Source organism: Citrus clementina, unplaced genomic scaffold (assembly GCF_000493195.1).
Source record: "Citrus clementina cultivar Clemenules unplaced genomic scaffold, Citrus_clementina_v1.0 scaffold_4, whole genome shotgun sequence".
Lineage (NCBI taxonomy): Eukaryota > Viridiplantae > Streptophyta > Magnoliopsida > Sapindales > Rutaceae > Citrus > Citrus x clementina.
The window spans coordinates 2,332,213-2,348,304 of NW_006262274.1; the positions used below are offsets into that span (position 1 = coordinate 2,332,213).

The 16,092-nt window shown below is 35.9% G+C and overlaps 2 protein-coding genes and 1 pseudogene across 2 annotated transcripts; 1 reads left to right on the top strand and 2 right to left on the bottom strand.

Moving 5' to 3' along the window:
* Nucleotides 1–1,323: 1,323 nt before the first annotated feature.
* Nucleotides 1,324–2,994, bottom strand: LOC18043604 (probable WRKY transcription factor 70). Its single transcript, XM_006435880.2, has 3 exons — nt 2,425–2,994; nt 2,133–2,234; nt 1,324–1,914 (listed from the first exon to the last, which is right to left on the bottom strand). The coding sequence occupies exons 1-3, from the start codon at nt 2,784–2,786 to the stop codon at nt 1,449–1,451; spliced, it is 930 nt and encodes a 309-aa protein (XP_006435943.1). The 5' UTR covers nt 2,787–2,994; the 3' UTR covers nt 1,324–1,448.
* A 7,377-nt stretch (nt 2,995–10,371) lies between these two features.
* LOC18043605 (rhodanese-like domain-containing protein 7) lies at nt 10,372–13,183 on the top strand. The gene is made up of 5 exons (XM_006435881.2): nt 10,372–10,824; nt 11,193–11,444; nt 11,560–11,658; nt 12,205–12,492; nt 12,583–13,183. The coding sequence occupies exons 1-5, from the start codon at nt 10,459–10,461 to the stop codon at nt 12,958–12,960; spliced, it is 1,383 nt and encodes a 460-aa protein (XP_006435944.1). The 5' UTR covers nt 10,372–10,458; the 3' UTR covers nt 12,961–13,183.
* Nucleotides 13,184–13,250: 67 nt separating this feature from the next.
* Nucleotides 13,251–15,624, bottom strand: LOC18043606 (annotated as a pseudogene).
* Nucleotides 15,625–16,092: the final 468 nt, after the last annotated feature.

A 16,092-nucleotide genomic window follows, 5' to 3' on the forward strand; every position in this document is an offset into this window, starting at 1 on the left:
ATCCGCTACAGTATTGGATTCTCCTTTGAGGTGTGGCGCCCCCTTGAGAAGGCCAAGAAGTGCCGTGTTTTAGGGCTTATCACCCGTCCCCAAATATCTGTGAGTTTCACGATCACTATTGTAGAGTGGGTGATGTGATAACCGTTGATGAGTTTTAGTGTGAGGACATCTTTACACATCAAACAGGGATTCATCATTCCTCAGCCACATATTGCTGTCTCTGTACTTCATAAAAATTCATATCATGAACATGGTATTATCTTTATAAATTAATAATTATTAATTTATCGATAAATTAATAAATTAAATCAATATTCACTAAATTAATATATTTTTAACTTATTAATATTCAGTAAACTATTTTTTTAAAAAAAATCGAACCTAATTCTGCTTAGTCAGTGTAAAATCGTGGCTTCATATTGAATGCCGTTTACTTTGACATATGATGCATCAAGCAAGTTCCAACTTGCAAACTGATTGAAAATAATCAAATTAATTTAAAGTTAATCGCGTCCACTAATATCATACGTTCCATCAATTAAATATCAACAAAGCAATTAACAAAACAACTTGCATGTTTAATCCCTGTCAAAATCACAACATATTTTGTACAGATTTTTCCACAATAAATTCCAGAAGAGATTATTATAATCCACAGAAGCCACCTACGACGCTTTTGCTACTATTTTAGTCCCCAGTTATAATTTTTCAAAATAATGATTGTTATTTGTGCTTGATGATCACTTATTTGATAAATCTAGTATTTCAGAATAAAATAATTACTCAAAATCAGAAAAACTAGCTAGTACTTTCCCTGCTTTGAGTACATATATATATATATATACTTCCCCTGAGGTTTGAGCATATTTAACTTAACACAATTCAGAAGCTAACCACAAGATGCCTAACAAAATCTCATCTCACAGAGTTTGCTTTGTGGGCAGATTATAATTTTCATGCTGCAGTGTGATGGATCACATATTAAGAGAAGTATGTGAAAAATACTCTATTTTAACGTTAAAAAAAAAAGTGTCTTATTGTTATTATTATTATTTTGAGATCAGAGTAAAAGAAATGATTGATCATTTTCGAATACACTCACTTTCATGTTCTCCATAGAGTTATTAAATAATCCCAAAGCTTATTTAATTAATTAACCTCCAAAATTACATTCAAAGTGGAGTAGCATTCATGACATTGGAGATAAAATAAAATTATTTTTTTAATTTTAAAAAATTGTCCAGTCGCCTTAAGTTACTTCGCAGTTTTTCTTTTCTTTTTCGTTTTTTTTTTTTCTGTAGTAAAATTTGGAGGCTAATCATAATTAATGTATGGAAATTCAAGAAAAGCAAAAAGGATGGAGTTTTGTTATTCCACAAAAGTAATTATACTAGTGTACAAGGAATGGCCAGTGGGTTAACTGTGCTTAATTGAACTTTACAAGAATCCTAAAAGATTCCGCTGTCATCAAAATGAAACCCATGCTCAAAATCATTGTACATGTCCAAGCTATGAGAAGAGATCATCTTGTTATTGTTACATGAAAACACCATGGCTGCTGCTTCTGGCTCATCAGATGATTGAAAAGAAACAAAATCTTCCCACGCAATTGAATCCAGAGAGGACAAATCTTGATGATCTGTGCTTGTTGTCTCTTCCTTGCATTCTTGTTTGATTTCTTCTGTCGGGATGCTAGACGAGGAACTCACTACAAAAGAACCACCAGTGCTAATAGTACTACCCCAATTAGGCTCAGAACTTTCAGCCACAATTTGTGGGAAGCTGATGATATCTCTGCAGGTATGATGGCCTATGTATGTTGTATCATACATTTGTGGATCATCGTCTCTTCTTTGAACTTGTTTCGTTGCCCGGCAGCCCTGCACATACTTATGCGTACACCTGAAGTAGCTCCTGTAATCAATAACAATAAAGATCTATTCATAGTTAGCCATCAATAGTTAATAACATTCACAAGGCGCTGCTATATACAGAATTACACAAGATAAAAAAATACTCCTCTATCATCAAAAAAAAAAAAAAAAATTACACATAAAATTTATAGCGACTCATTTTTTAATGTGGGAGCATTAGGTTCACTTTCAGTCGCTCACTAGATCATTTCTAATCACCTTGGATGTTTAGTATTGAGGATCTCCTTTTGGCCATATTTTCTCCATGCATGACCATCATTACTGGTTGAAGAAACTACTGTCCATGTTTGCGAATTTTTCCTGCAAACCAAATAATTTTAGTAAGTTTTGTTATTGCAGAAGCCAAATCACGGACCCAACTGCTCAAAATAACAGATCATTGAATAATCAAATAAGTTTACAGCTCATATGAGATTAGGCACTATTTTAGTTACCCACAACCACAAGTAAGTTAATAAAAGAAACAACTTTAATAAAAAGTTAATCTTACTTTCTCTTGTAGCATCCTCTCTTACTGACACTGTCCTTCGCCGCCGGCCTCTTCTTACTCTCCCCGGAATCTTCCGATCTCCGGCGATAGTCATCGGAATTAACATTACAAGAATTCGCCTGCTGCTGCTGATACTTCTCATGATCATCATCACAAGAAGTAGTAACAGTAGTACCGAGCACAGAAAGAGTCTGAGTGAAAGATCTCAAGATCTTCACAACAAGATCCTCAGCCGAAACCAACCCATCTTCTTCAAAGGGCTTTTGAAGGAGAACCTGAAGCTGGTGGGCAAATTTCTTACCCTTCACAAGCTCCTTCGCCATCTTTTCCCTAGATGTTTTCTCTGAACAAAGAGTGCCCATCTTGCTACCTCACCTTTATTTTTTATTTTTTTTTATTATCTTTTTTAACAGTTTCTCTTTTGGGCTTTTTGTGCGTGTAATGGGGATGAATTGATCGATATATATATATGAGTAAGTGGTTTAGATATATGATGCGGTTTTTGTTAAAGATAAAGGTGATGAGGAAAGAGAGAAGCAATAAAGAGGAAGATGTAAGGAAGGAAAAGAAAAGAAAAAAATTCATCCCACATTCATCCTATTGCTTACTAAGCTGTGCTTGCGTTTGCTTGCTGATGCATTGATGATGTTAATTTTGTCCAATTATACGTATAATCGAATATAGATAATATCATTTGGGTCCTTGATTTTTTTTTATAATTTCTCAATTAGAAAGATGAAGACTAAAGAGAAACTCGACCATCCCTATTGAAAGGACTGAAATATCCTCATCGTTTGGTTATATTTATTACTTCTATCATGATGGTTAAGTCCACTAATCCAGTTTTTGATACTTTAAATCAAATCATTTTGAACCTACCGATAGGTAGAATCTTGGCTTTGAGACACATTTGCAGCATATGGAATTTAAACAAAATCTTTGTTTGTAAAAATGTAACTTAGGGAATATGATGTTATTATCCCAATTTATTACTACGTTTGGATAATTTTTGGTGGTGCGCTATGAGTTTGTCTTGTTTTGATATAGGGAGCCTCTAAGTTACATGTATTGTAATTTACACTCATTTTCCTAAACAGTAGGTAGTATGGGGTTCACTCACTATTCATATGAGTGGTATAAATTACAATACACGTAACTTAGCACTTACTTTTGATATAAACTATATAAACGTATACGATTCTCAATTTTAATGCCAATAATCATTTTCATCAAATTAATGGAACAATCGATTTCATAATTTTCATTCTAACAAAATCAAATTGGGAGCTACTTTGAATTGCAACATAGGCTTTTGGAAAATCCAAACAATTTTAATCTCAATAACCGGTTATGTTCATTTAATCGAAATTCAAACATTACGATGGTGATGATGAAAAGGTTTTAAATTAAACTGTTTTTGGTCTAACAATAATATCCTGATGTCCCCATAATCCCAAATACATTCTTATTTATTGGCCAAGTGTGGTGTACTTCTAGAGACTTAACAATTAGACAAAATGAGTATTATTTTCTTTTCTAAATTCAAACTTTATTATAAAATTTTCCAATTGTGTCTTTCTAACGTTATCAAGCGAGATTACAAAATTCAAAGTCAAGCTAAATAAGATGTCCGCAATGCTGATAACAGCAAGATAAGATCTGATATTTTTTTTAAAAAAATTAAATTTTTTTTTTCCTTGCAGCACCAATTCACTTTTCCACACTTTTCATGACCCATTAAAATTTTATTGACGGCAAGAAGCTAAAATTGTCAAAAAGCTAAGAGTAGTGATGATAGGCACCCCTACAAAAAGGCGAAACGGCAGCTGAAATTTGCGTTTTGGACTTTGTAAAAAGCAAACCCAAAACGACTCAATTTTTTTGTCGTTTCAACCGTACACCCAAAAGCCAAAATAATTCAGACCACACAGCTATTAACAATCTCAGCTACCACGAGCAGAGAGCCATATCCACCGTCGCAATCAGCCAACACCGGCGAAAAAACGAGTGCGACCACTGCGGCGGCTTCCTTGCCGGAACAAGCAGCCGCTTCACCGGTGGAGCGAGGAATGGCGGAACATGATTTTTTTTTGGGATTTTTTAAGAGAAAATTGAAACAGTGATTCACTTTGTAAATTTTGAATTGTTACTTAAAAAAAACGTTTTTTTTTTCTTTTTTTGGTATTTTGACAGTGGATAATTAATTTCCCATAGAAAATAGACACAACTTGGACAACGACCGAGGATCTGGCCATGTTTTCCCCGAAGAATTGAAGTATCGTGTCCTAAATCAGGTTCAATGAATCACAACTATCAATGTAAAAATTTGAGTATAATCTAATGCAACTTTAGTTTTAGATTAACTAAATCTAATCCCATTTGGCCTGCTACTTAATCATAATCAAATGTGACATTATTGGAGGTTTACATTATATTAATTTATATGGCCCTGTAGACCAAACTCAACAAACCGAATCTGCAATGTCGTTTTCTTTACAAAATTTTTGAACTACGGAAATGCCACGGTAAAATATATTAACGCTGAGAATCAGAGAGTAATTTTGGTGGAGGGATAAAAAAAAAAATTGAAAAAGAAGTTGGGATTGGATTACTTTTATTACTCAATTTTAATTTGGTATAAATAAAATGAATTTATTTAGCTAGCTTTTCATTTAATGAGATAAAAACTAGAATTTTATCTCAAGTGATTTTAGTAAGTATAAATCTTCCTTTCCGAAAAGTCATACTAAATAACTAATTTAAATGACATCTCATACCGTGTCCTTAATATGTTCCGCCACGTCAGCAATGTGAATAACCTAGAAATGGTACACAGTAAAAACGTCTTCCATGTGTTGAATGTGGAAAGAGCATGTCATATCTATGATCTAACATGTAAACGACAGCATATAGTTTCAACTCCGGAGTAAAATTATTACAATATGTCGGATATAATATGAACGTGTAAATAACTTTTCATACACATTCCATAGGCCTTTATGACATATCATTTATATAACTTTAAATCCTTAATTAACATTGTTCGAGTGAGTCCAATTGATAAAAAATTAAGTTATAATTTTTTTTTTTTTGGATAGAAAAGTCATGCTTTCATTGATTTAAAGTGAAAATAAACACATAACTTTTGATGGCACGTTATTCATCCATACGACAGGTTCTTTGCATCCTACAGCCCGTTTAGCTAAGGAATGGGCATTAGTATTACATATTCTAGAAGTGTGTTGAATCTGAACCTTTTGAAAATCTTTCCTCCTATCTTGAATGCCGGATGCCATCCAACTTCTTCTTGGCAATCTGTTTAAAAAATAACATATGATAAGTCTGCTTCCTTTGCTATTTGCATTCCTCATTCAATGGCTTTAGCTTCTGCAAATGTCATATTATCATAATACTTGGAGCTTTTCGTATAAACTACCACAATCTTACCTCCGGAATCTCTAATTACTGTTCCTAGTCCCGCTCTCTGATTTTCCACATCAATAGCAGGATCTACATTGGCCTTAAATTACCCACAAGGTGGGGGTCTCCACTGATTTTTATTAGAAGGTTTCTCAATTTCTGTGCTTGATCTTCAGTTTAACTCTCTTGAAGGAGTCTATTATTGCTTCTGTTTCGGCCAAGGACAGAAGAGGATTTGACCTTTTTCTTTCAAAAAGAAAACGAGCTATTGCATTCCACGCATGACGCAACCCACTAAATACATACCTGCAATTCTTTATCTGTCTTCCTCAGATTCTACAATGTATTTAAAACAAAACTCATCCTATCTTTGTCCTGAAAAACTGACATGTATTGATCATCAAAATGAGCAAGCGTCCAGATTTTATGAGCTGCCTTACAATCAAATAAGGCATGTGGTATGTTTTCCATACCTTTTCTACATATTTGGCACATGAGTGTTTGTAATTAGGGATGACAATTTGACTCAGCCTGAATTTTGGCTCGATTAACCAATCCAAAATTTTTGGACTTTTTTTGGACTTTGACCCGAATTTTTGGGTCCCATGTTGAGATTGGGGCAAAAATTAAGGTTTGATCAATTTTGGGGTAGGGTTCAAGCCCTAACCGAACTAACTTGACCAAACCTGACCCTAAATTAAAAAAAAATTATGGATTTTTAGGTTTTTGGAGGAAATATATATTTTTTCTTGGTGCAATGCATTATTTATATAGGGAATTTTTTTTTTTGTTGAGTGGTGGAATTGTGTGTTTTTATTTGTATAAGATATTAGTTTTTTTCCCTTTTTTTATGAAAAATTATGGACATATAATGGTTTTAGAACAAAACAATTTTGTTTTTACATCATTGACAAACAATGCAAAATCGGACAAAGCAAAATGAAATTGGACAAATAAAGTAAAATATTTAAGGTAGGGAGAAAGCACTCTGTGGTATTTTTTTTGTGTCGGGCCTTCAATTTCAGTAATCGGGTCAAGCTCGAGCTTGGCTAAACCTGAGCCCAACCCGACCAATTGCCATCCTTATTTGTAATATCTTTTTTCTCCAAATATTTTCAGCAGTAGGTAACATATTTTTTACTACTCTCCACAAAAAAAAATCTTTATCATTTATGGCAATAAGAGGTTTCAAATTATCTTCTACTAACTGAAATACTAACTAGGCAACCCAAGAGGGGGGGTGAATTGGATTTTTAAAAATTATCCTAGGCAAACTACACAACAATTTAATCTAATGCCTTAATAAATTCGAAAATAATAAATTCAATAAAAGCACAATAATAAATGAGTAAGGGAAGAGAAAGCAAACTCAAGGATTTTTACGTGGTTCGGCAATCCCCGCTTACGTCCACGCCTCCAAGCACACCGGGCTTGAGGATTTCACTAAGCTAGCCTCCCAATACTTCAAACGCTTATAATTGACTTCCAAGGTGTCAATGGACTTTTACAACAAGAGATTATCCCCAATCTCTTAACCCAAGTGTATCCCAACACTTACAATCTTTTAACTTGATTTTACAAAAAAGATTACAAATGAATCTCTCTCACACAATGTGTTTGATCTCAAGTGAAAGCTCAATGTGTGAATGAATGAGATGAATACAAAGATTTAAAGCTCAATGAAAGTTGTATTCTTAATATTTTGCTCAATGATGATCGTTGGAAAACTTCTTGTTTGAATTGGATTGAGCTTATTTATAGTTGGAGCTGAAAAACTAGCCGTTATAGACTGTCTGCTAGAAAACGGTTCGCTGTTAACCATTAATGGTTAACCGTTTAGGCTGGTCAAAGTTACCGTTGGGCTAATTTTCAAATAAACGGTTTACTGTTTAGGATTACCCTTTCGCAGTTAAATTCCAGAGACCTGCAAAACAAATTTATTCTAACCGTTCTTACTAAACGGTTCAAGGTTAGCAATCTGGAAATAATCAGTTAACCGTTTTCAGTAAACGGTTCACCGTTATGTTCCAGTAGCATCATTTTAACAATACTATGCAGAACATGCTTTCTGAAAATTATCGGTTAGCCGTTTTAAATAAATGGTTAGCCGTTTGCTACAGTGATTGCTACAATGACATATTTTCTAAATTTACAGTTTGACCCCAAAATTTTATAAAACTATATTATGGCCCAAAACGTTATGAAAGTTTGCAAATAGGTCTGATTTCAGAATTTCTAAGTAATGCTTTGTTAATCCCAAAATTTTCTGAAATTATGGTATAGCCCAAAATGCTATGATACTTTTCAAATAAGTCCTTTACCAAGATTTCAAGCAATACTTGTTTATTTCAAAGTTTTCAAAATTCTTTCAATTAAACCATAAACTTTGAAAAACAACCAATTTCATAAAATCATTTTTCCATTAAATATGAAACATTTATAATGTGAAAATAATGATTTATTTAAAAAGAATAAAAACAATCAATTTCATAAAATCATTTTTCCATTAAATATGAAACATTTATAATGTGAAAATAATGATTTATTTAAAAAGAATGTGAAAATAATGATTTATTTAAAAAGAATATTAAATAATTTGAGCTTAAAAGATTAATCATTCTTAATCTTGTTTGTTATCATCAAAATCAATATTATGGAAACATATGTGTTAACACTAACTACAACAAGTTATTGAACAACAAAGAGTATTTAGAAACTTGATTTTAAGGGTTATTTGGTATCCACTCTTTACAAAGTGTTGACCCTTTTGTATCGTAATGCTACCATATCTCATCTTGGTTTTTGTTCCTCGGAAGTAGTATTTTCGAAGTAGCTTCAGTATCTTTTTTAGAAAAGTGTTGTTTGACCAAGTGTACATTCTATTGATTTTCAAAATTAATCATATCTGCAACAACATCTTTAGGCATCGTCACAACTAAAATAAGCTTAAATTAATCAGGCCTTGGTATCCACCTATCTTTGTAAACCTGAATCTTTCTTCCATTTCCTATCCTCCATCTTGCACCTTGTTGGATAACTTATTTACTCCACAAAGTACTCTTTCACATATAAGATATATTAAATCCAACTGTTGCACCCAAAAAATTAGTTTGTTTAAAGTATCTTGCTTTTACAATCTTGGCTACGAGCGATTCAGGGAACTGCAATAATCTCCACCCTTGCTTGGCCATCACTATTTGATTGAAGCTAGAAAAGTTTCTAAACCCCATGCCTCATTTGCTCTTAGAATAACTTATTCTTTCCCAATGGATACCATTTTATCCTCTTTAAAACCCTACCAAAATCCGGCAACAACTTTCTGAGTATCATTACAAAGGCCCATTGGAAGCTTAAACACACTCATTGCAAATGTTGGTACTGCTTGTGCAACTACCTTAATTAACACTTCTTTACCCCCACTAGAAAAGAGTTTATTATGATAGGTAGAGATCTTGTTTAACACATTCAACTTGACATCATCAAATAAATGCATCTCCTTTCTTCCTATCGTAAAGGGTAGTCCCAAGTGTTTCTCATGCTTGGATATTACTTTTAATTGAAAAAGTGTCTTAATTGTTACCGTTTGACCTTCTGGAACTCTCGCACTAGAGAACATTGAAGACTTTTCAAGGTTAAAAATATGTCCTAAAACTTGAGCATAACGATCAAATAAAACTTTCAATTGCTTGCATTCTTCAATAGATGCTCTTGTAAAAGTCAAACTATAATCTACAAAAGTAAATGGGATATTGTTGTATCTTTGCCAAATCTCAGCCAATGAATCATATTTTTTTTCTCTCAGCCTTCACTAAAGACTATAAAAAGCTTTTTTTTTTTTTGATAAGAAGACTAGAAAAAGCTTTAGCGCATGATAGAAATAGGTATGTAAATTAAGTTATAACTTTATCATGTAGCATATAAAAATTTGTATTCTTTTTTTAACTTTTAGCTTGTTTTTTACTTTCATATAAGGGTTCTTTTAGTATAAAATTACTATATATACATGTAAAGTGAGTTTTCAATCATGGATTTCTAACCATATTAAAATCGGGAATAAGTAAAAAGATAAAAATAAAAAAAATAAAGATTTTAATACACTACATGATAAAATATATTGTATTGGAGTTTGTATTTTGTTATCTTTTAGTTTGTCCCTAACTTTAATATAGTTAAAAACCCCTACTTGCAACTTTTATATATCTGATGATGGTTTCTGCACTTCATTAAAGTGTAGGAATGCTACTCTCTCTCTCATATGTAGACCGTCTCAAGTGCGAATTTTGCACAAATATGTTATGATACCATATGGTGTTATAATATTTCTATTTAATTAATTATTACACCATATAGTGTAATAATAAATCCTTACTCTATATATATATATATATTCTGAATTGATAAATCACTAATAAGAAAAAGTATTTAATATATTAAAAATCTGTATATGAAAATAAAGTAGCTAAATTAATGCAAATGGAGAAACTACATCCTTTTATGAGAATGTTAAGTAGTTGAGGACACAAGTATATAATTATCCAAACAAATTATATTGGTGTGGACCATCCATACCGTAAAGTACCGCTCCGGTGATACAAATTACAAAACTTGGCCTTGATGATCAGGTACAGGTCGCCTCCATTACTGGCGCTGAGAATGCTATCATCTTGCACTTCACATCCAAAACCTAACCCTAACCCTAGATTACACTTTACTCTGAAACCCACCTCACAGAATTCGCAAACCTCTCAATTAATCTCAAACCCTATTAGGATTTCTCAAGCCATGCAAGTTTCTACCAGTTGCTTCACTGGGTCCACTGACCCGACTACCATTTCGGGAAGACCCGTATTAACAAATTCGGTTCCCGAATCGGGCGACCCGAACTCTTCTTCCCTCGTGGTGATCTCATTCTACAAGTTTGCGGATTTTCCTGACCACGCTAATTTGCGAAAGCCATTGAAGCGGCTTTGCGAGGAGCTGGTACTTGTCTAATTTTATTATTTCTTTTTGTTGCATGTTTTTTGTTCGAATGCTGGAGTTCATAATTATGTATTGAATTATACTGTTTTAAGTTGGGGGAAAAAAAGTAAAGGAAGCATCTTAAGTGTACTGAATTAATTGGAATTGGTTGATTTGTTCATATGATCGAATCCAACTATTGCAAGCAAGAATTTATTCTGTCAATTGGTTAAAACAATAGCTTTGTCGAATCAAATTTGGCAAAAGAGTTTAATTTGTCGCTTGATCTTATTATGATTTCATTCTCATTTGGTTTGTACATTGTGAGCTACTGAATTATTTATTGTGCATTATTCTCATACATACCTTACCAAGCTGATACTCCTCAGCGTGTTTCAGGGGGCATCATTCTTGCACCGGAAGGAATCAATGGAAGCATTTGTGGTACCAGGGAGTCGGTGGAAAGAGTTCTTGGGTTCATTCAAAGTGATGAACATTTAAAGGGGCTAAGACAAATAGAGTCTCCTGTCAGTCCTGAGGAGGAGGCTATACATCATGGACACACCAGCAATTCTCCTCTTGCAGCTGGGGAAGATGCTCCCTTCCGATGGGATCATGTGAGGGTTAAGTTGAAGAAAGAGGTATTTCTTAGTTGGCCGATGCCTTGTGGTTTAAAGTAGTGACTTATATCATGGTAACAGAATGTATCAAACTTGTTTTGATGCATTCTATTTTCATTCTCTTCTGTTTATGCAGATTGTTACTCTTGGAATGCCAACTGTAGCACCTATTGAAAGGGTTGGGAAGTACGTGAAGCCCAGAGAATGGAATGCTTTGATTAGTGATCCCGATACAGTGAGTCACTGAAATGCTGTTGTGGCATTTTATTCTTCTCTGTTTCAGTTAATTAGCTTACTCAGCTTTTATTTTTAAAATGAAAGCTAGTTGTTGTTGATATTGAATTTTACAGACACACATAGTTTCCAAGGCCTATTAAAATAGTCTGAGGAGTATTATATAGTCTACTAGTTTTTTTGCAATGGCAATATTCTGAAGTTGCATTTTCTTAATTGTTTCTTTATGCATATATCTTGGCAAAAGTACTTCAAAATAGAACAGGAATTCACTATGAAAGCAGATCTAGAATTTGCAATCTACTTGCAAATGCAACTTGAGTGAATTAAAAATTTCAGGACTTTATCCATACACATAAATATTTGGAAAGGGGTTGGACTATATATTTTTCTTCAAAGTAGGTTGGCTTAGTTATTGACCCGGCAAAAAAACTCCAAAATTAAAAAAAAAAAAAAGATTATATATCTGGGCATAAGAGCTTTTTTTTTTAAAAAAAAAAATTACATGCACCTAATCAGTTCCTGGTGCGATGTTACATGTATTTAGGTGGTGATCGATGTGCGCAATGACTATGAAACTAGAATTGGGAAGTTTAAAGGGGCAGTTGATCCAGTAACCACAGCATTCCGTGAGTTCCCTTCTTGGGTGGAGGATCAGTTCCAGAATGATAAAACTACTCATAAGGAGTCAAAGGTGGAGATAACAGATGAAATCACTGATAAAGAAGTTGGCTCTCCAAAAAAGAGGATGCCCAAGCGGGTTGCAATGTACTGCACAGGAGGAATTCGATGTGAGAAAGCTTCAAGTTTCCTCCTCAGCAAGGGCTTCGAAGAGGTGGATTGTCTATAGAACTACTCCTAATAAAATTATTTTTTGGGACATATTATTAAGGTCGATGATGTGCATCGTGGTTTGATCTTTCAGGTTTATCATTTGGAAGGTGGGATTCTGAAATACCTGGAGGAAGTTCCAAAGAAAGAGAGCCTCTGGGAGGGTGAGTGCTTTGTGTTTGACAAACGAGTATCTGTTAAGCATGGTTTGGTGCAGGGAACTTTCAAGCTTTGCTATGGATGCAAGCAACCGGTGAGTGATGCCGACATGGAATCCCCACTGTGGGAGTATGGAGTTACTTGTCCATACTGTTACTCATCAAAATCTGAAGAAGAGAAAGAGAGGGCTAGAGCACGACAAAGACAATTCGAGACTTGGGGCATTATTGGTGGTCCCGACAAAGGTCGTCGACCAAGATCAAAGCCTGATGGTATAAATAAAAGCTTTACTAAGCTTTCGAATTCATATTAGCTCATCAAATGGTTGAGATATAAGAAAATCAATTTTGATGGATCATTGAGTTTTGAGAATCTCTATATTTCAAATGTTCATTTGATATGTTTACCCTTACTAGGAATTGCATACCTTTTGTGTTTTAGTAAGTTAATGTGCATCTTTGTTGCATTAAACTTCTACAGAGAAATTTTGATGTATGGAAGCAAGAGAGAAATTAGCAGCAAAAGTGGAGCACTAGTAAATTATCGGACATAGTTACACTTTGGATAGCAAAAATATTATCCCTAATATAAATAGTCTCTTTATTTGCGCAAAGTTAAATAAAAGCAAAAACAGCTACTCGGCAGTCTTCTGTTTCTTCCATTTGTAAGCGACTTCAAGTATCTTCGAATTTGTTGCATGCGATTGTGCCTCCTCTGGGAATATGTAGTCAATGTACTCCTCATAGGCAGCTGCCTCCGGACGGACCGGACCAATCTCGAAAATCGGCCTTCTTTTTTTCAGTGTCTTTGGCCATTTAGCCTGAACTAAGCTAACATCACCAAGCTCACTACCAAAACTCTTCTCAATCTTCAACCAACCCTCCAACAACAAGGCCCTTTCTTCTCTTAGATTAGCCCCTGTTGTTCTGAAGTACTCAAGTGCTCTCTCAAAAACCCTTCTTGCTCTCGCAACACATAGCTTCTTTTGCTGAATGCAATCCTCGTCCTCTTCTTTTCCTCCTCCTCCTCCTTCTTCTTCCTTAGATACAAGAGAAGCCTCAAATTGTGCATATCTAATCCACACCCTCAAGTGCTGCGTCCGCTCCAAAAGTCTCTCGTAGAGTGCTCTTACTCTCTCATATTCACCTTGTGATGTTTCAAACTCAATATAAGCCCTCCACAAATCCTCAGGCACGTCCAAAACTTTCTGTCCAATCCCAAGCTCGAAAACAGCTCTGGCCCGCTGAGTTTGACAAACATGTTGCTCGAACTCTGCATATTTCTTCCACGCAAAGCTGCTATCAGGTGCCCACTCCAAGTACTTGTCATAAAGCTTTCGACAACGATCAAGATTCCCCATCCTCATCTCCATCTCAATGTACTTCACAAACACCTTCCCCTTAGGTGCCATCCCAATTGCATTCCCCAAAATCTTCCTGGCACCATTCAAATTCATCTGCCTCAGTTCGAAATTCGCTACCATAATCCATATCTTGCCGAATGAAAACCTCTTGTGAGAGATCAACTTAAGACACCGGCGATAAACCTCCCTCGTCGTCTCCATATCCCTAGCTTCAAGCTCCTCATACAGCGCGTACTCAATCCATAAGTATAAATACCTCGCCCAGTACCTCTTCTCATCCGCTGGCGGCACATTCGCAATGGCGCGCTCGTAAACGTCCCTCACTCTCTCCTTGTTATCCTTAACGCTCTCTTCCAACCGAATGTAATCAAACCACGCATCGTAGCTCATCGGATTCTTCCTCACTTCATCCTCGTACTCGAACCTCTTCTTCGCCGCGATCACGTCTCCAATCTCTTCCCCTCCCCCGCACCGCTTCTCAAACGCCGTGAACTTCCTGTACAACTCTTCAGCTCTTCCTTTCGGGATATGATTCAGTGCGTACTCATATATTGTACACCTCGCCCGCTCTGTCTCCTCTCACCTCTCTTCAAACTCCGCAAACGCAACGAACAGCTTATCAGCCTCTTCGTCCTCGGACAGCTTCTCCACAGCGCGTTCGTACACGCTCCTCTCTTGATTGATTTGTTTGTTTGTCATCTCAAATTCGGCGTATTTAAGCCAGGCTGTTACCGTAGGGTGGCACTGAACGAACCGCTCGTAGATTTGCCTCGCTTGGTTGGTTTCCTTGTACTTGTGCTCGAAGGTGATGTAAGAGAGCCAGATGCTCTCGTCCGGGGCCCACTTCATCCACCGTTCGTATATCTGTCTGGCTGCGGCGACGTTTCCGAGCATATGCTCCATGTGGATGTACTTGTACCAGAGCTGGTCTACACGTGGCAGGAGCTGGACGGCCCAGTCCCACACGTTCCTGGCGTGGTCTATGAACTTGTTCCTCATCTCAAACTCGGCGTAACCAACCCACAGGGAGTGGTCTCTGCAGTCCACCTGGAGCGCGCGTTCCCACACTCTCCTTGCGCGGACGAAGTCATTCTGGGACTCTTCCCACCTCGCGTACTTCTTCCACTCGCCGAGGTCGTCTCGGGCCCGTCCGATTTTGTCTTCGAATCCCTCGCGTGTGCGGAGGCGGTACTCGCCGAGTTCGTCTTCGTCGTTGATTCTCTGCTTCGGCCGACGGATTACTTCTAACACGTGGCGGTCACGTGCTTCTCGGAAGAGCTGCTCGGCTGTAGTCCAAATTGGGTTCGGGGCCTTGTTTTTAACCGGGACTACACGCGGGAGTTGCACTTCGGAGTTCGACGCCATCTATGGCGGGTTCTTGAACGTGCGACGGAGTCTTATTGACAGAGAGAGAAAGTGGAAACAGAGCTCTATATATGTATGTAGGGACTCGTGTGCGGCTCTTTCTGAATCGTCTAATGATTCCTGAAGCCAGGCTGGTTGGTTTATGAGAGAATCCGACACTTAATGGGAAAAGAAATCTCAAAATCCGGTGTTTGATTCCTCGTGGAGAATTGTTTCCTACTTTAAACTGGTTTACTTGATCGACGTGAATTCTTGTCGTTAATATTTTGTTAAATTTATTATTTAAAATTTATATTTATTATATATTATTAATTTTTATTTTATAATTATAAATTTTTTTGAAGTAAGTATTAGTTAAAAGTCCTAAGTGCGTTGGTGGGAAAACTGTTGGGAACGATAGCTTTACCATTTAAACGGGATCCACTTATTTTGTTTTTGTAGATTTATTTTTCAAAAACAAAAAAGTTGGTTGGTCTCATAACGAGATCCACCGGAACTGGTTCGCATGTATGTACATGTCTTTCTCAACTGCCTGTTGGACATAAAGCAATTAGAAAATAGTGAGTTCATTAATTGCTTTTAATTTTGACTATTTCCATAAATTTTCCATTAAAATTTTATGGGCCATCAAAAATTGAATGTCCAGGATGCCATTTGAGCCCATAACAAGGGTGGCCCAAAATTTAGTTTGGTCCAGAACAACATACAGGGTCGGTC

What these genes read in the sequence shown, in the direction of transcription:
- LOC18043604 (XM_006435880.2), bottom strand. Translation starts at nt 2,786, where the DNA reads ATGGGCACTCTTTGTTCAGAGAAAACATCTAGGGAAAAGATGGCGAAG. An exon ending in AGAGGATGCTACAAGAGAAA is followed by an intron (nt 2,235 to 2,424) that starts GTAAGATTAACT and finishes TTTGGTTTGCAG; the next exon opens with GAAAAATTCGCAAACATGGA. An exon ending in CTCAATACTAAACATCCAAG is followed by an intron (nt 1,915 to 2,132) that starts GTGATTAGAAAT and finishes TATTGATTACAG; the next exon opens with GAGCTACTTCAGGTGTACGC.
- LOC18043605 (XM_006435881.2), top strand. Translation starts at nt 10,459, where the DNA reads ATGATCAGGTACAGGTCGCCTCCATTACTGGCGCTGAGAATGCTATCA. An exon ending in TGATTAGTGATCCCGATACA is followed by an intron (nt 11,659 to 12,204) that starts GTGAGTCACTGA and finishes ACATGTATTTAG; the next exon opens with GTGGTGATCGATGTGCGCAA. An exon ending in TCAGCAAGGGCTTCGAAGAG is followed by an intron (nt 12,493 to 12,582) that starts GTGGATTGTCTA and finishes TTGATCTTTCAG; the next exon opens with GTTTATCATTTGGAAGGTGG.